Below are 20,312 nucleotides of genomic sequence, written 5' to 3' on the forward strand. Positions count from 1 at the left end.
TCCTAACAAAGATATTTCTGACGACTAAATAGAACCTACTTATATCCAAATTCGAGCTATTGAGCCGCCTGCCTGCCTTAATAAGTCACCCTCGCTTCGCTCTTACTTTTTAACCGTTCATTCAATCATGGCTAGTGGCAGAAAAATTATAATATGGAAGGAGGATTACACCGAGTATGGCTTTACCAAAACAATTATTGATGGCAAATCGATTATTCATAAAGCTTCAATTGGTGATCTGTTTTTCTGTGTTAAGCTCATATTTTGTCATACTTCTTCTCAAACCAAGGGTGTGCGAGGGTAAAATGAATCGGGAAGCGCTGATCAATGTAATCGGTGTACCATGAAATCATGCATTGACAGAAGTTCCCCTTAGCTTGTATTGCAAAGTGTGATTAAATGCGTGATTTTTTAACGCGTTATGGAGCACATGCATCGAAGTTTCTCAGCTGTGCTTGTGCTAAGAAAAGGAAACATTTTAAAAATAACGTAACACGATTGTCAATGTAACCTTTTGTAAGTAGTGCCTGGAGGCTTCAGTGTCGAGAAACTGTAGAGACAGCGTGTGTATTAACTTGTGGAATTTTCTGTGAGTATTTGGTGGCAGTGTCACAAAGTCGCTTCCGTAACACTGTGTGCGTTAGCTGCGGAGCTCAGCTCAGAGCAAAATGAGGTGAATGGGAGGGGAGTTGATGATGTGACTCTCCCACCCGCCTTAACAGTCAATCCCCCACAAACACAGTCTTTCGGAATTTGATTAAGCACAACCCTTCACGTGCAATTTTAACTTAGTTACAAAGTGATCAAAACTCTCGTTTATATCCTGCGTCCTCTCATTAAACTTGTATCCCGCATTACCCGTGGGCATGACAAACGCCAGCGGCAGCCTGTCTATGAACTTAAACTTTAGGTTTACACCTTGCTTTGTTTCCAAAGTAGCAGCACTCATGAATATGGTTGTATATGTCACTCGCTTGCTTCTTATTGTTTCGCTGCCTTCTCAATTATATAATGCAGGTTTTCTTCAGCGCTTTTTGGAGCTCTTCCTGGTTTTCTACACACTGCGTTGACAGTCAGTTCACGTGATTACGTGGGAGGCGTGATGATGTCACACGAAACTCCGTCCCCCACGGCTTTCGAGCTCAACTCCATTACAGTAAATGGAGAAAAACAGCTTCCAGTTATGACCATTACGCGTAGAATTTCGAAATGAAACCTGCCCAACTTTTGTAAGGAAGCTGTAAGGAATGAGCCTGCCAAATTCCAGCCTTCTACCTACAAGGGAACTTGGAGAATTAGTGATGAGTCAGTGAGTGAGTCAGTCAGTCAGTGAGGGCTTTGCCTTTTATTAGTATAGATATATATATATACTAGCAGAATACCCGCCATGAGAGAAGTAGTGTGTTAAAGAAGTTATGAAAAAGAAAAGCAAACATTTTAAAAATAACGTAAGATGATTGTTAATGTAATTGTTTTGTCATTGATATGGGTGTTGTTGTCATACAGTATCGATCTATTTATATATATATATATATTTATATATATCTGTATATATATATATCTGTATATATATATATATATATCTGTATATATATATATATATATCTGTATATATATATATATATATATATCTCAAAATACCTCGATTGGCAGCGAGAAGTAAAAAGAAAAGAAACATTTTAATAATAACGTAACATGATTGACAATGTAATTGTTTTGACATTGTCATGAGTGTTGCTGGCATATATATATATATATATATATATATATATATATATATATATATATATATATATATATATATATACATACACACACAGTGATATATATACATATATACACACACTGTATATATACACACACACATATATACATACTGTATATACACATATATATACAAATCTACATATATATATCCACATATATATATATATATTAGGGGTGGGACTCTATTAAAAAAATTAATCCAATTAATTAGAGGGTGTGTAAGAATTAATCTTGATTAATCGTATGTAATCGCACACGTAAATTTGCCCCAAATCGCAAATGTTTTTATTTTTTTAATTTAAAAGGGTTTTAGTGGGTGACAGAATCAAATAATAGACATGGACATGAATATTGTAAACTGAGGCTGTTTTAATTTCTGGAAAAAAAAAAGCCTTTAAACTGCATTTGAATTCAAAACAGAAACAAAAATATCATCCCTGGTTAAAATTGGGCAGACTTAAAATAAAGTGGTAGTTTAAGTACTTTAAGTACATTTTCAGAATGGTATTGTCTTTAAATAATAATAACCAAAATTTCAACATAAAGTGCAGTTTTTCTTCTTAAAAAAATAAGTCAGAAACATAAAAGGTAATTTGACCAACTTAATCTTTAAACTCTGAGTAACATTAGCCAAAATTATTTTGTACATTAGACTAAAACAGTGTGATCATTGAACATTTTATAATTAGATGTAATTAGAATTACTAACGGTCACGGAGGTCCAATGATCCCCAGTAAGAGCCACAAAGTCCGCTTTCTGTAATGCATCTAATTTTGCTTGCTTTTCAGTGTGCACAAAACCATGCTTTTATCAAGGCTTCACTCGGGTAGTCGAAATGATCAGTCGTAGGAACGCGCTTTATTCCGACTAACATTTTTGTAGCTGTGATGTGTGCATCAGTGTAATGGATGTACCAGGAAATCATGCATTGACAAAAGTTCCCGTTTGCTTGGAATTGAAAGTGTGATTAAATGCGTTATTTTTTTAACGCGTTATGGAGTACATGCATGGAAGCTTCTCAGCTGTGCTTGTGCTAATAAAGGGAAACATTTTAAAAATAACGTAACATGATTGTGAGTTAACCGAATATTTTTTCATACGTCCAAAACCAAGGAGATGCGAAGGTGAAATGAATCGGGTAGCGCGCGTACATACTCAGTGCATCCCTCTCGGAATCGAACCTCGAATTTCGGCATTAGAGGCGAAGACTCTACAATTGCGCCACAGCGTGTGGCTTCTCTATGCGAGAGTATGTACTGTAGATCGGGGTATATATATACATTTATATATATACCCGCGTATTGCAGCGGAGAAGTAGTGTGTTAAAAAAGCTAGAAAAGAAAAGGGAACATTTTAAAAATAACGTAACATGACTGTCAATATACAGTATTTGTTTTGTGAGTGTTACTGAGTGTTGCTGTCATCAAGGATTTGATTATCATTATTTCTTTCAATCAGGTTTGTATTTGTAGGATGTGTTGTGTTCAAGTTACATTCCGTGTTTGTCAATCGTTGTAAAGATGACAGGTTTCATTCATCAATAAACAGCTCGTCTTCTTCTTTATCTGAGACCTGACACACTGCATGCACGGGTTTTTTTTACACTGTCTTCCTTTAGCGGGACATTGACTTTTTCCACCGTGTGCTTTGTTTCCACAGTAGCTGCATTTATGAATATGCTTATCAGGCGCTTCATATTTTTGCTGCCTTTTCAATTGTGTAATTCGTTTTTGTTCAGCTCTTTGGAACTGTTGCTTTTATGTGTGCACTGCGTCCAGTTCACGTGAGCCACTCGGTGTACTTGCATCGAAGGTTCCCAGCTGTGCTGGTGCCATCTCGTGCTATGTCCATAGCTTTATTTAATGTTACCTTAGTCCTGGCACTTAAAACTTTCTCTCGCAGTTTCGCTGAGTTTGTGTCAAACACCACCCTGACCATCTCATCTTCCTCTCCATAAGCACAGTCCTTCACCCGTGAATATTTACCCGTGGCAGTTTGCTATTGGATTGCCGCTGACGGACGGCCTTATATGGGCAGGCACTAAATTACAAACGCCAGCGGCAGCCTGTCTATGAACTTAATTTAAAGTGTAGGTTTACATCGTGCTTTGTTTACGACAGTAGCAGAACTCATGAATATGGTTGTATATGTCACTCGCTCGCTTCTTATTGTTTCGCTGCCTTCTCAATTATATAATGCATGTTTTCTTCAGCGCTTTTTTGAGGTCTTCCTGGTTTTCTATGTACTGCGTGATTACGTGGGAGGCGTGATGATGTCACACGAAACTCCGCCCCCACGGCGTTGAAGCTCATCTCCATTACAGTAAATGGAGAAAAACTGCTTCCAGTTATGACCATTACGCGTAGAATTTCGATATAAAACCAGCCCAACTTTTGTAAGGAAGCTGTAAGGAATGAACCTGCCAAATTTCAGCCTTCCACCCACACGGGAAGTTGGAGAATTAGTGATGAGTCAGTGAGTGAGTAAGTGAGTGAGTGAGTGAGGGCTTTGCCTTTTATTAGTATAGATACACACATATATACATACATATACACAAACATATACAGTGCATCCGAAAAGTATTCACAGCGCATCACTTTTTCCACATTTTGTTATGTTATAGCCTTATTCCAAAATAGATTAAATTCATTTTATACTCAGAATTCTATACACAACACCCCATAATGACAACGTGAAAAAAGTTTACTTGAGATTTTTTGAAAGTTTATTAAAAATAAAAAAAACTGAGAAAGCACATGTACATAAGTATTCACAGCCTTTGCCATGAAGCTCAAAATTGAGCTCAGGTGCATCCTGTTTCCCCTGATCATCCTTGAGATGTTTCTGCAGCTTAATTGGAGTCCACCTGTAGTAAATTCTGTTGATTGGACATGATTTGGAAAGGCACACACCTGTCTATATAAAGGTCCCACAGTTGACAGTTCATGTCAGAGCACAAACCAAGCATGTAGTCAAAGGAATTGTCTGTAGACCTCTGAGACAGGATTGTCTCGAGGCACAAAAGCTGGGGTTACAGAAAAAATTCTGCTGCTTTGAAGGTCACAATGAGCACAGTGGCCTCCATCATCCGTAAGTGGAAGAAGTTCGAAACCACCAGGACTCTTCCTAGAGCTGGCCGGCCATCTAAACTGAGCGATCGGGGGAGAAGGTCCTTAGTCAGGGAGGTGACCAAGAACCCGATGGTCACTCTGTCAGAGCTCCAGAGGTCCTCTGTGGAGAGAAGAACCTTCCAGAAGGACAACCATCTCTGCAGCAATCCACCAATCAGGCCTGTATGGTAGAGTGGCCAGACGGAAGCTACTCCTTAGTAAAAAAAAGGCACATGGCAGCCAGCCTGGAGTTTGCCAAAATGCACCTGAAGGACTCTCAGACCATGAGAAACAAAATTCTCTGGTCTGATGAGACAAAGATTGAACTCTTTGGTGTGAATGCCAGGCGTCACGTTTGACGGAAACCAGGCACCGCTCATCACAAGGTCAATACCATCACTACAGTGAAGCATGGTGGTGGCATCATCATGCTGTGGGGATGTTTATAAGCGGCAGGAACTGGGAGACTAGTCAGGATAAAGGGAAAGATGACGGCAGCAATGTACAGAGACATCCTGGATGAAAACCTGTTCCAGAGCGCTCTTGACCTTAGACTGGGGTGACGGTTCATCTTTCAGCAGGACAACGACCCTAAGCACGCAGCCAAGATATCAAAGGAGTGGCTTCAGGACAACTCTATGAATATCCTTTAGGGCCCAGACTTGAATCCGATTGAACATCTCTGGAGAGATCTTAAAATGGCTGTGCACTGACGCTTCCCATCCAACCTGATGGAGCTTGAGAGGTGCTGCAAAGAGGAATGGGCGAAACTGGCCAAGGATAGGTGTGCCAAGCTTGTGTCATCATATTCAAAAAGACTTGAGGCTGTAATTGCTGCCAAAGGTGCATCGACAAAGTATTGAGTAAAGGCTGTGAATACTTATGTACATGTGATTTCTCAGTTTTTTTATTTTTTTATAAATTTGCAAAAACCTCAAGGAAACTTTTTTTACATTGTCATTATGGGGTGTTGTGTGTAAAATTCTGAGGAAAAAAATGAATTTAATCCATTTTGGATTAAGGCTGTAACATAACAAAATGTGGAAAAAGTGATGCGCTGTGAATACTTTCTGGATGCACTGTATATTAATCAAATAGAAGGGTTTCGTTGCCACTGGGACATTTGCTCAAATTCTAATTTTTACATGGGATGCAAAGCAAATAAAACAGGACTGTGCTGAAAATACTAGATGTCTGGTCACCCTTTGCTTGATATAAAGTATAGGATTTCTGTTAAAATAATGTGAAGTAACATAAAACCGAGAAAAATTATACATTAAAATTACATTCACAAGAAAGTTTTATTAACATGAACATTAATTACTTTCTTTAGAAAACCTAAAAATGTAAATGTACAGTGTACCAATAATGACTCAGGTTTACAATTTACTCAGTACATATTAGCTTTTTTATTTGCTATATAAAGTAGCACGAGATACTATGGTCTAAAAAAAAAAAAAAAATGACTGATGTTTGAGGCACAGTTAATCTGCTTGAACACTTACAATATTAAAATCACTAAAATCAACTTATGTAAGACTTTTTATCCTAAGTAATACTACACGGTATAGTAAACTAAATACCTGAAAACCAGAAAAGTGTAATAATCTAAAGGATCATATTTACCTGCATAGTCTTCCCCCATCAGAAGAGATGTAAACACAGCGGTCACTGAGATTTGTTGAAATGGAGACAAATTCATTAATAAAACCAGCTCTTCGCATCAGTCTGAAGGTTGACACTAATTTCTGATGATTTCTGATTACTCCAAGTATGTTACCTTGAAACAAAAAAGCAACCATTTAAAAAAAGAAGTATCATAAAAGATAAGACACAATGTAGTTTTTTATCTCCTAATCGAACACTGAACCGAACATCGAACCACTTCTTTAATTTTTTGCTCAAACATTTTGAAGAACCAAATGTGCAGTTTGCATTGTTAGAAACAATGTTATAATATATCCTCCAAAACACCTTAGTAACAACTGCTTTTACCCACCAAAATTTGTTGAGGTTTTTTCTACACTGAAATACTGGCTTAGGTAATAGTTAGTAATAATAAGGTGTTGTCTTTCGAACAAAAATAAACAAATCAAATTGACTAGAGAGTGCAAAGTTCCATTGATCGTTTGGCTATAACAAAATGTCCGATTAAAGCAAAATTGAACTCTTTGGCCACTTGCAATAACTGTAACCTTGAATAAAGAAGGAGAAGGAAGAATATAAAAACACCATATCCACATGTGAAAATATGAGACTTTGCAGCAGCTGGCCATGAAGCCCAAAGTAATGATCACATCATTAAATTGACTGAATATAAGGACATTCTTCTGAAATACTTTATTTCCCTCTGGTGTACCTAGTAGAGTGACAATGATCGTACTTTCCCACTAAAACTGTAAACCAGCAGCTGAGTGAAAACTTAAATGATCCGATTCTGAACAAAAAATGTACTTTTTTAAATTTTTGTTCATTAACTAAAGCCCATTAGTTGTGTTTTTTTTCTTTTTCTTTATCTTTATTAAGGGTGCAAATAATTCTTGAACTCGCAATAGTTAGGTAGAATTGAAGAGTGGCAAACATATGTTTATGAACCTCATGACAAACAAGCGGCACGGTGGTGCAGTGGGCAGTGCTGCTGCCTCGCAGTTAGGAGACCTGGGTTCACTTCCCGGGTCCTGCCTGTTTGGAGTTTGCATGTTCTCCCCGTGTCTGTGTGGATGTTCTGGTTTCCTCCCACAGTCCAAACACATGCAGGTTAGGTGCATTGGCGATCCTAAATTGTCACTAGTGTGTGCGTGGTGTGTGGGTGTGTATGCCTTGTGGTGGACTGGCGCCCTGCCCGGGGTTTGTTTCCTGCCTTGCGCCCTTGTGTTGGCTGGGACTGGCTCCGGCGGACCCTCCATGACCCTGTAGTTAGGATATAGCAGGTTGGATAATGGATGGATGGATGGATGACAAACAAGGCAATAAAGATTTTTGTATATAATACATCAGTTTTATGATATAACCTTTGTGAATCTACTAATTGCATGGATAAATGTGAAGTACACAAGATCTGGAAAAATAGAAAGATGCTAAAAAATAATATATTCAGAAAGTCTTGTGATATGAGCTGCTGAAAGATTTAAAAGGATGACAATTGCAGTTCAGACGTTTACTCAGATGTTTCAAACAGTAATCTCATGAATAACTTTTTTCTTTGTTTACAAAAGTACTAACAGGCTAATGAACTGCAACAATTCAATAGCATATAATGATGTCAACATTATCCCAAAAATGCTAGGGTAAGATAGATATTCTTCCTTCAGAAAATTATCCAAGAGATGTATCGTTTTAGCAATTAGTATCACAGCACTTGACAATCATTTTGAATTTATACATTGCATTACAAAGCAATAGGTGTAACAATTGTTGTCTAGCAAGCTTCAGTTGAGTAAAACAGCAATAAAACAGAAGGAAATGCAGAGTAAAACAAAATATATGTCTCAATTACCGTTAAGAAAAACAAGAAAAACATTTGGATATGAAAGCTCTTCGCCACAAAGTAAGTTCACATCTTCCACTCCGAGATTAAAAGCTAATTTAATGATAGGGCCATCTTCCATGTCAGTTGTAATATGAGTCATCAATGCCAGATTTTTTACCAGACCACAAGCCTGAAAGGCAAAAAAATGAATAATTTTATTTACTTGTTATTAGTATTTGTACTTATGCTTACCTTTTGTATTTAATGATTACATGAGCTTTCCACATTCTGCACTATTTAGAAAAATATCTAAATAAATAAAACAATCATTAAAATTATGACACCTAAAAAATGTGAATCAAACAAGAAGACTGATGCCAAAGGAAATAAAAATCTAGATCACATTACGAAAAATTAACTTCACTTTAACTGTACGGAGGAGAGGTTTTTTTTGTAATCAATTTTTCATTGATGTTAAACAAATGCAATAGTAAGACAACAAAAATAAAGGGTGCGCGTGTGCGTGTCTCTGTGTGTGTGTGTGTGTGTGTGTGTGTGTGTTTGCATTGCTATCTGAATGGGGACATACGCCTGACTGCACACCAACACAGTGAGGACCTCTGACCAAGTGGGGACCAAAAATGAGGTCCCCATAATTCTGCCCATTATAATTAATGCAAAATTGCTTCCTAAGGTGTGTACCATCAAAATCTACCATGACCCCAAAATTCATATTTCAATGAGTAAAATTTGTGTGTGTGTTTTGCGCTGGATGCTCACAGTGTGTAAAACCCCCTACAGACACTTTGCGGTACTGCAGTGTGTTTTGGGGCTGGATGCTCACAGTTTTTAAAACCCCCTACAGACACTTTGCAGTACTGCAGGGTTAAGCACACTTTTGGTCACATGGCAGCAACACCGGATGTTCCCATTAGGTGCGTGCATATGGAGGAAAGATTGAAAGCCCGAAAGGATAAATCACAAACTGTTAAAAAAGGTAAACAGTGTTTTAATAAATGTTATGCTAGAGTAAGTAGTTAATCGTTGTTATTATTATTATTAGCCAATGAAGATGACGTTTTTATCTATTTAAAGCTTTGTTTGAATAAAAGTTTGTCAGGGTATGTTGTGTTTGTTGGTTTTTAAGAAGACCCTGCTTGACTATTTTTATATGCCAGCTTTATTATGCATTTAATTTTAAAACACAAATTATGCGTGTTTATATTCGGGAGTTTACATGTATATGTGTACATATATGTGTATATATACATAGAGAAAAGAGAGAGAGACATATGTTGAAAATGAGAAGACAACGAATAAATCCGAAAGCGAGGCTATTCGGTATGTGAGGTCATCTTCGGACAAATGCGGTTTGGAAATTAAATGTATCAGTTCAGAGAAAGGTAAGTTGTTTATAACCAATTTATTTTCTTAAATTATTAACATCGCATTTATATTAGCGGCACGTTTCACATACTCGGTCGTTCGCAGGACGTGGAGTTTTTGCGGTGGATGCATTGGAAAAGGGTGACTTTGTGGCCGAGTACCGCGGTCAACTAATAAACGGAGCTGAAAGCGAGAGGAGGAGGCGAGTGTACCATCCTGCCGCTGCTGTCTTTCTTTTCGACTTTAAATGGAATAGGAAAAGCTGGTGGTGAGCTGTATTTATTTTTCAAATTTATGGTGAAAGTGTACTACGGTCTGTTCGAAGTTAATATTGCAATAGTTAACAAAACGTCAGAATGAAAGTAAACGGCAGAAAAAAGTAATACTACCAGACAGTATAATCAGGTTTCCCTGTCTCCGAATAAAAAATAAATGCTTAATAAAATACTTTATGATATATACAACAAATTTGCTTTAACATAAAAAAACCGGTATAATAATGACCTGATCGCGACGTGTAATGCAGATATGCTGTCTGAAGTGGCGGGACTCCTGGAGAAGCAGCTCCGAGATCCGCGTTCTCAGACACCGCAGTTAGTAAGCACTTTATTTAATGGAATCAGCCACCTGCTTCGACTCTCTGTCCGCCCTTCTCTGCCTTAGAGGCAGTTCATATGCCCACTGTCCACCTGCCCTGTGAGACACGGTAGCGGCCGCACACTCGGGCAGATGGACTGTAGCAGCCTGGAAACGTGTCTGAAGTGCTTCAAGTGCTCTGTCTGCAACATAGCGATCGCGGAGCTGCTTTTATGTCAGTTTCTCAAGGTAGTCCTTTCCACGTAAGTGAGGAGCTTGCCCTCTCAGGCTCAGACCCAGATGTGCTACACGATTATTTCCACGGAACACTACTCATTCTAATACATGAGGCAAATTGGCTGTGTGTAATCTTTATGTATGTATTTAAACTGCACTGCTGTTACAGCATTGATGGAGCCAAAGATGATGGCTCTGTTGGAAGAATGATAAATGACAACCACAAAAGTCCAAACTGCAAAATCAAGAAACTGGCAGTAGATGGAATGCCACACCTCTGCCTGTTTGCTTTAAGAGATATTCTTCCTGGTGAAGAAATCACATACAGCTATGGAGATGGACCATGGCCTTGGAGAAAACAGGTAAGAACTGTAGTCTTTATTTATGTATTTAGGATTAGTTTAGGTTGTTGTCACCTGTGAAGTAATTATTTTTGTGTTTGTATGCAGGGAAAAGAAAAAGCCACTATTGTGTCATCACCATTACAGACAAATGACAAGGTAACTAAATCTACATTATTAATCTATACAGGCATTTTATTTTAATAAATTAAGACAGTTTTTCCCAAACTCGGTCCTGGGGACCCCCGTGGCTGCAGCTTTCGGTTTTAATTAAACTCCTGGACTAATTAAGTGAACTGATATTTCCCAAGTTCTGTGTTTAGGGAACAATACAGAAATTAGAAAAATAAGTTTGCTAAAAAAAAATATTAAAATGTACCAAGCAGTTATATAGGAATAATGTATTTTTTCTTTTTAACAGTGTTTTCATCGTGATTTTCATTCTACTTTTCCAGGTGTTCTAATTGTTTTATTTATCCACTATTTAATAATTATACTAATTAGTAGGTCTGACTTTAAAGTAGTTGCAGCCTTTGATTATTCCGTGTTGTTTGCCTGGGTGTCTGCTCTGCTCATTTTAAATTGTCATTATTAAGATACAACGAAGGAGGAAAAACTGCACAGATAAAGGGCAAAGTATAATGAAATCAACAAAAGAGAGTTAAGCATTTAAATATATCATAAAAGCAGAAATATTTTTAAATGTAAAAATCATGCTGCTTTGCTTTTGAAATGTCGAATAAAAAAAAAATACCAGCTAATTAAATGAGCTCAGTGTTATCACTTATTAGGAGTGTGGTTGGAACAAAACCTGCAGTCACAGGGGTCCCCAGGGCCGAGTTTGGGAAAAACTGAATTAAGATATTATTAAAGAAGTACCAATAGTACACAGTATACATGCATTGCAATTTGTTACATTGCCTGAGTCTATATACTTTATTGCACTATTTTTAGATAATAAAGCTGTGTGATTGGAAGTGGAAATATATTTTTATATGATAATAAATTTAAGAAACACAAATATAGTGCCACAATTTCAATTAAAGGTATGAAAATGGATGGTGTACACTTAATTATAGGAAACTAAGAGAGGAAAGAATAAATATATGGTAAAATCGTTAATTGCAGACTCATTGTAAAGATTTTCCTAAACAAGAACATATTAGTATTCATTAGCATAATTTTGATATTTGCACTATAAATTTTCAGAAAACATACACAGTGTATGACTTAGTGAAACTTGTTTCCAACTTTTGTAGCACATAAACAATTCTGAATGAAACATGTGACAGAGAGAAAAATTAAGTGCACACACCAAAAGAATAAATGTTGTTTAAAGAGGAAGAAAAGTATGGCTATCGTTTTGTGATATCATGTAAATCATGCAAAATGTACAACCATCTACAAGACCTAGAAACCCAGAAACTATTCAAGTAACTGAAAAGTTACTTAATTTTTATATGAACAATTTAGGCTTTTTTGAAGTTAAACATATTCATTGTAATAGGCTACTTTTTGGATTATGTAAAATATAAATTAACCCATATGAAATAACATTTCATGTACATACCATATAGTGCATATAGAAATGTGACTACTGCTGATTCAGAGTGCAATTTTTGAATCACAGTATCTTTGAATGAGAATTAGGTATTATAAGGAACGGTCAAGTCCTATCAAAGGTTTACTTTGGGCATTCATACAGTATTTATGACAAAATATATTTTAAAAATCCAACAAAGGTTTTAACATCTTTCATCAAGTGGGAAACCAGTAAGTTCATTTTAGTATTAGAAGTATTATTATTGCATGTAAGACTGGAAAGTGATAACAGCATACCTGCCTTTATTATGCATTTGATCAATATTCTGTTTTTAGGGCACTGGGGAAAGGGATGTTGCCCAAAGCCAGATCTTGGCTCAACAGCCTACACTGGCACAAGTAAAAGGCACTCTTGCTATTGATGAACAGGTACAATTCTTTATAGCCTTAAACGTTTATTATTAGACAAATACTTTACATCACTTAATGGTAAAATGTTATATATTATCCATTTTTTTCACTAATCATTTAATTATTTTTGCCTTCTCAGAACCCTGATGGAAGAGAGAAGACCCTCAGTCATAGCTTAGCTGAAAAGACTTCTGAACCTCAAGAGAAAGAAGCAGTTATTACTAATGAGCAGGTACATTTTTTTACTTAATTAGCAAATATAACTAGAAATACACAGTATATATCTTTTAATGGCAAGATGTCTTATTTTGCTTTTAAATTTTAATCTGCTACAGTTTATTTCACAAAGCTGTTTTGTTTAAAAATTATATAGTCATTACACATAAGATCAGTTAACTACATTCCTCACTTGCTTTATGTTCACATGATGAGAGTGATCTGAAATATATCTGAATCCTCACAGGAACTGTGTCATTGTTATGCATTTCTTACTGCCCACCCTACTTCACTGAGGTCCCCCTAATGAAAATGACCTGAAGTATGTGTGAGAGTCCCCATAAGGGCAGTTAGTGAAGATGGGGTTACTTGTGCTACCATCCCCCACTTGCTTTAGGTCTACACAATTGTTGTGACTTGAAATGTGTGTGAGTCCCCACTAGGTTACTTAGTGATGATGGGGTTTCTTGTGCCACTGTCTACCCACTTAGTTTAGGTCCACACAGTGTTTGTGACATGGAATGTGTGTGAGTTCCCACAAGGACAGCGTCTTGTGTTTTAAATCCTAAAATATCTTTTTACTTCACTGAGGTCCCCTTAATGAAAATGACCTGGAATGTATTAGAGTCCCCATAAGGGCAGTTATTGAAGATGGGGTTACTTGTGCTACCATCCCCCGCTTGCTTTAGGTCCACACAATGGTTGTGACTTGAAATGTGTGTGAGTCCCCACTAGGTTACTTAGTGATGATGGGGTTTCTTGTGCCACTGTCTACCCACTTAGTTTAGGTCCACACAGTGTTTGTGACATGAAATGTGTGTGAGTTCCCACAAGGACAGCGTCTTGTGTTTTAAATCCTAAAATATCTTTTTACTTCACTGAGGTCCCCTTAATGAAAATGACCTGGAATGTGTGAGAGTCCCCATAAGGGCAGTTATTGAAGATGGGGTTACTTGTTCTACCATCCCCCACTTGCTTTAGGTCCACACAATGGTCGTGATTTGAAATGTGTGTGAGTCCCCACTAGGTTACTTAGTGATGATGGGGTTTCTTGTGCCACTGTCTACCCACTTAGTTTAGGTCCACACAGTGTTTGTGACATGGAATGTGTGTGAGTTCCCACAAGGACAGCGTCTTGTGTTTTAAATCCTAAAATATCTTTTTACTTCACTGAGGTCCCCTTAATGAAAATGACCTGGAATGTGTGAAAGTCCCCATAAGGGCAGTTATTGAAGATGGGGTTACTTGTGCTACCATCCCCCACTTGCTTTAGGTCCACACAATGGTTGTGACTTGAAATGTGTGTGAGTCCCCACTAGGTTAGTTAGTGATGATGGGGTTTCTTGTGCCACTGTCCACCCACTTAGTTTAGGTCCACACAGTGTTTGTGACCTGAAATATGTGTCAGACCCCACAAGTATAGCTACATAAAAGATAGATTAACTCCTGCTCACCCCTTACTCTATGTCCCCACAGTGAATGTGAACTGAAGTATATGCAAGTTCTCACTAGGATTGTTGGTGGTGCTTCAGTACTTCTACCTCACTCAAATTCATTTAGGTCGCCATAATAAAAATCAACTGCTATAAATGCTAGTTCTAATAATTATAGTTAATGAAGAAAAGTTGACTCTCCTGTATGTGTTGCACTTATTCTTAAGACCTAATGAACTGTTGTCTTGTCTCCATATTCAATATTCAAGATTTGGCCTGAAAAATGTATTAAGCATAATCTCATTTAATTTACATTATGTACAGCATAATGTAAAATCTGGTATTCTGTTATCCCTGTAATTGCCTATAACGACACTTAACACTTATTTGAGCAGAAAGTATTTGATTGTAACTGGCCTTTGCAAAGTGTAAAAGTAAAAAGCAACAATGATAGCAATAGTAGGAATATTGCTACTATTGCTAATAACAACAGTAATAATACTAACACATCGTAATGTGTGTCAAACGAATATGACACCCAATTATATTTTTACAGACTGAAGACAACAGTGGATCTGACACTGAACCAGTTTCTTTAGAAAAGAGAGAGCTTGACTGTACTGTGCCAAAACTTAAGCGCTCTGACAGTGTTATTGTAAGTTATACCTCAATGGCATAAACTTTATAATTCAATATTTTCACTATAAAAATAACAGTGAGTATTTGATAGTGGGTTTTGAAATATTAAGCAATTGCTCATGTATATACATTATTAATAATAAATATAAAACAAAGCAATCATTAATCAAATAATGTAGTTTTCAACACCTGTTAATCAGTATGCAGTATAGGGATTTGTTTCTAGATGGCTTTCTTATGTTTTTAATAGGTGAGCGAGGAGATGCTTCAAAACTGTTCTGAGTCATCAGATTCCAGTATGAACCACAGCGATGATGACTACATTCCTAAGTCATCAGAAGAGAGTAGTCCAGACTGCAGTAGTGACTGCTTATCAGCACACATGAATGACAAAATAGATAAAGATGAGAAATCCTCTGCGTCATGTTCCACGTGTGATAGAACTGTACCTGATTCCAGTGTTTCAGACTCTGAAATTAAAGAATATGATCCAGTATCTGTAAAGGCAGTTTCTGGAAAAAACCGTGGAAGGAAGAGTATATGACAAAAACATTTTGCCTTTTCTGTGGTAAGTCCTATGCAAAATTGCCAGGCATATTGAACAAATTCATCGCAATGAGACTGAAGTTGCTAAAGCTCTCCAGTTTCCAAGAAAATCAAAAGAAAGAAGACTTCAAATAGATCTTCTTGAAACAGAGGCAATTTTGCTCACAATGTGGAAGTTTTAAAATGGGGAAAGGAATGCTCGTACCTCGAAGACAACCTAGAAATTGTTTGCCATCTAACGATTTTATGCATTGTTTAAATTGTCAGGGTTTTTATTTAAGAAACAATCTTTGGCGACACATGAAACATTGCAAGCTTAGAAAACATGACCAACCAAAACCTGGAAAAATAGGGTCCAGTCTTTGTGTGCATTTGCTGAACCTGTGCCTCCTGGTGTTGACAGTGGCCTTTGGAAGCTAATGAGTGAAATGATACAAGACAACATTTCACTTGTAGTCAAGAAGGATCCCTGCATTTTACAAATAGCACGACATCTCTTTAACAGGCTCGGTTCAGACATATCTAAAAATGAATACATTCGTCAGAAGCTTAGAGAGCTTGGTCGTTTGTTGTTATGTGCAAGACAAATAACACCATTGCAAAATATGAGAGACTTCATAATTCCATGTAACTTTCCACATGTAGTAACAGCAGTGAAATGTGTTGCTGGGTACAACCAGGAGAGTGGCACAATGAAAACTCCTTCATTAGCACTGAAGCTTGGCCACAGCCTTCAGAAAATAGCCAATATAGTGGAAGCCCAGGCAATGGTAGAAGGAAATGAAATGATGGAAAAAATGCTCAAAGCTTCCAAAAATTTATGAAACCCAGTGGAATGAGCTAATTTCATCTGTAGCCCTAAGATGTTTGAGAGAGTCAAAGTGGAATGCACCTCAGCTTTTGCCTTTTACGAAGATGTGAAAAAATGCATTTGTATCTTGATGACAAACAAGAAGAAAATTACAAAAATCTTCTAGCTGAGGCCTCTGCAAGAAACTGGGCAAACCTTGCAAAAGTCACTTTAACACAAATTATTTTGTTTAATCGCAGAAGAGAAGGAGAAGTTTCCAGAATGCTTCTAAATACCTTTTGTTAAGAGATGTATCAGATTTGCATGGAGATGTTGCTCTTGCTCTTTCAGAACTAGAGCAAAAGCTTTGCCATCACTTTATCAGAATTGAAATTAAAGGCAAGCGTGGAAGGAAGGTTCCTATACTGCTGTCCCCAGCAATGCACAGAGCAATGAAGTTGCTTGCAGAAAAAAGAGAAGTATGTGGTGTGCCATGTGACAACAACTATATGTTTGCAAGACCTTGGCTCTATCTCATTTTCGTGGATCTGATTGTATTCGACTTTTTGCCAAAGAATGTGGAGCAAAAAGTCCTAAAACACTTTCATCAACCAAACTCCGAAAACACGTGGCAACTCTGTCAAAAGTTCTTAACTTGAACGATACAGAATTGGATCAACTGGCTGATTTCCTTGGGCATGACATTAGAGTACACAGGCAATACTATCGTCTCCCAGAAGGCACTTTGCAGTTGGCTAAGATCAGCAAAATTCTCTTAGCTCTTGAAACTGGGCGCCTTGGAGAGTTTAAAGGAAAAAATCACCATTGATCCAACTGGTAATGACCATTTTCTTTCTCTCTATCTGCCTTAGTGTATACATATGCATAGCCAAACTTGGCATACTGCATAGCAAAGACAACAGCTGTAAATGTAAAAATAGTTATGAATTTTGGCAGATGTGTCATGTTTGACATGACAAGGGCACCTCCTCCTTTCCACCTCCACTTTGGGTATACAAAAATGTTCCAAAATGTATGATTTTGAAGTATGCCTCACATGCTGATAATTTAGTGTACTGTAGAAACCCACTTTTTCAATAAAGACAGACATACTCTGAAATTAACCTAATCTAATGGCCCTGGTCCACTTGAAGTGAACAATATTTAGATAGATAGATAGAAATACCAAACTATTCAAACATGAATATGTTCATAATTACATTCCTAACTAGTAGACATCTCTACCAGAATTCCTGAGCCAGTTTTATTTTTGTAAGCATTTACTTTCCTTCTTAGTATTCAAAGTTCAGTTTTGTATTTGACTATCGTGTATAGTGATGTATTTAAAAGTAGCTCCTATTTTTTTCTTTGACTTTTATTAAAAGATCTTTTTTTACTGTAGAAAAAGTAGTGATTGAAAATGAAACATCAGAAAGTGAGGAAGAATTGAGTGATCATGAAGGTGATGCAGGTAAGCTATTGTACATTTTACCTTACTTTGTAAATCCATTGGTGTTAAAGTTTATGGCTTTCTAACTATTTCTAAAATAATTTGACAAAATTTTGTTTAATTGATTAGGTTAAATAATTCTTGAAATTTTGTAACATAATTGGTTATGTTGTGTTTAGAAATGCAAGTAAAGCAGATGAAACGAGCACATGGCGAAGTTCAGGAAACAAAAGTTAACAGTGTTTGCCAAGGTGAGTACACATCAGTGCTACAATAAAGATTATTTTTTTAACTAAGCTATACAGAAGTTTATGTTCTGCTAATTGGAATTTTGTGGTGCAATTTTTAGGTCGTAAACGAGTGAAGAGGACAATGTGGAAAGAAGAAGAAAGAAGAGCAGTGGAAAAACATTTGGCCAAATTTATAAATATATGTAAAGTGCCAGGAAAGAGAGTGTGAGGCCTGCATCCAAAATGAACCACAAGCTCTCAAAAATAGAGATTGGCTGGGTGTGAAATTCTATATAAAAAACCGAATTACCTCACTGAAGAGAAAGGTTTAAAACAAGTGTTTCCATTATCAATGCTGTTCATTTAAAGTTTAGTTATGGGAAATAATTTAATCAGTTTACATTAGGTCTTTTCATGGTATTTGAAAGCAACAGTTCCACAAAGCCAGTTACTTGTTTGCTCTTTAATAATTTGTATTTCATACGTTTATATGCACTTACATAAAGATATACACACGGTTATTTACAGGCTATTTCAATCAAGGACAGTGACTCTAACTTGTGTGGTGCCACCAGGAGACTTGGGCCTTGGTAGCTTTACTCAGGGTAGAAAGCACTGGTGTTGGGTTACTGATTTAAAAGAATTACCAGTAGTGAATCAGAGTAATTATTTCATACTGCAAACTTATAATACAGAAAACCTGCAATATTTACTGATTCCGTACACATTAATTTTAAATTAAATTGCTTCTTCATAACATACAATTTGATCACACGTTTACAAATATTGCAGTACTCATTAATTCAGATCAATTACAAATATATTTGAGCAATTACAGCTGAAGCTAAGATGTCTTGAAATAGTGAAATCTAAATATTTCTGGATCAAGCAAGTGTCAAATATCTGAAATGGGAGGTAATTCCAAAACAAATTAGCTTCAAGGTCATCGTGCTGTTTTACACTTAGATTTGGCTTTGTTATGATGACATTGTTTTAGGTTCAGTTATGTATGTTTATTGCATATTTAGTATAATGTGAGCAATGTTCTGGCTGAAAGAATATTGTGAACTTGAGTCTGGGTGCTCAGTTTTAATATTTGTTACTAAGAGGTGATGTAACTCAAATATAATGTGTACAGAAGCCAGTAAATATTGTAATGTTTAATATTCATCAGTTGCTTTTTTGCTTACATTGATAAATGAACGTTTAATTAGATGCTTTGGATTAATGTTTTAATTACTTTTTCATAATTAGTACACTGGAGTTGTCAATGTAGAGATGTTTCACAATGGAATACTGTATGCATGGAAGGCTATTCTTCAAAGCCAAGTAGTAACAGTGAACCTTAGCCAGGATGAAGGTGCATTTTTATTTTTCTCATTAAAAAGGTTAATTTATAAAAGTTTTATTTTATTTATATATATATATATATATATATGTATATATATATATATATATATATATATATATATATATATATATATATATATATTTATATATTATTTATATATATATATATATATATATATATATATATATATATATATATATATATATATATATATATATATATATATATATACACAAAAGTAACAGATGCTGCAGATGGGCTAGCATCCCAGCCAGGATGGGTGTGGGTCTCCTACCTGATTGGTGAGGCTTGTATGTTTGAGCAGCCTGGAGTAATTTGAATCTTTACTGGGATAGATGATGTTCCATTATCTGGGCAGGAGGCCTTCATGGATGGATGGTGTGGATGGAGGCACACCCTGGCCAGGGTAGTTTCTGCTTCCATTCCAGGTCAGTAGGACTTAGTGGAAGGGTGGAGGAGTCTGTCTCTCAATGCAGTGTGCTACCCCGAAGTCCCAAGTGGATACATCCCTCTTTAGGGCCATCCCATGTGTGCATCTATGGGACTGCTTGGGAGTTGTAGTACCTGATGGGCATCTCTGCTATAATATTGACTGCTGTAAGGATGTTCCGTCTGTAGAATAGGTATGTCCTTCCTGAGTAGCTCTCCATGGCGGCTGCCAAAATCATAGCAGGGCTGCCAATCGGGACTACGATTCTTGGGCAGCCCTACAAGTGCACACGTGGGAGTCCCTACAGATGGATGTCACCACCTGGTGCTAGGGGCACACAGCCCAGAGAGGTAGTCTCCTGTATCC

The 20,312-nt window shown here is 36.8% G+C and overlaps 2 protein-coding genes across 2 annotated transcripts in view; one reads left to right on the plus strand and one right to left on the minus strand.

The window, feature by feature from the left end:
* Nucleotides 1-20,312, minus strand: part of polr3b (polymerase (RNA) III (DNA directed) polypeptide B) — a 256,221-nt gene that overhangs the window by 145,895 nt on the left and 90,014 nt on the right. The window contains exons 15-16 of the mRNA XM_039761636.1: nucleotides 8,375-8,537; nucleotides 6,505-6,658 (exon numbers count right to left, since the gene is read on the minus strand). Of these exons, the coding sequence (XP_039617570.1) occupies nucleotides 6,505-6,658; nucleotides 8,375-8,537 (317 nt within the window). The remainder of the gene's footprint in view (nucleotides 1-6,504; nucleotides 6,659-8,374; nucleotides 8,538-20,312) is intronic.
* Nucleotides 10,257-19,293, plus strand: LOC120534226. Its single transcript, XM_039761640.1, has 9 exons — nucleotides 10,257-10,908; nucleotides 10,996-11,046; nucleotides 12,766-12,858; nucleotides 12,980-13,072; nucleotides 15,046-15,144; nucleotides 15,379-15,526; nucleotides 17,867-17,935; nucleotides 18,094-18,165; nucleotides 18,264-19,293. Exons 1-9 carry the CDS (start codon nucleotides 10,543-10,545, stop codon nucleotides 18,371-18,373), a joined length of 1,101 nt encoding a protein of 366 aa, XP_039617574.1. The 5' UTR covers nucleotides 10,257-10,542; the 3' UTR covers nucleotides 18,374-19,293.

Source organism: Polypterus senegalus, chromosome 8 (assembly GCF_016835505.1).
Source record: "Polypterus senegalus isolate Bchr_013 chromosome 8, ASM1683550v1, whole genome shotgun sequence".
Lineage (NCBI taxonomy): Eukaryota > Metazoa > Chordata > Cladistia > Polypteriformes > Polypteridae > Polypterus > Polypterus senegalus.

What these genes read in the sequence shown, in the direction of transcription:
- LOC120534226 (XM_039761640.1), top strand. Translation starts at nt 10,543, where the DNA reads ATGTCAGTTTCTCAAGGTAGTCCTTTCCACGTAAGTGAGGAGCTTGCC. An exon ending in CTCTTGCTATTGATGAACAG is followed by an intron (nt 12,859 to 12,979) that starts GTACAATTCTTT and finishes TTGCCTTCTCAG; the next exon opens with AACCCTGATGGAAGAGAGAA. An exon ending in CAGTTATTACTAATGAGCAG is followed by an intron (nt 13,073 to 15,045) that starts GTACATTTTTTT and finishes ATATTTTTACAG; the next exon opens with ACTGAAGACAACAGTGGATC.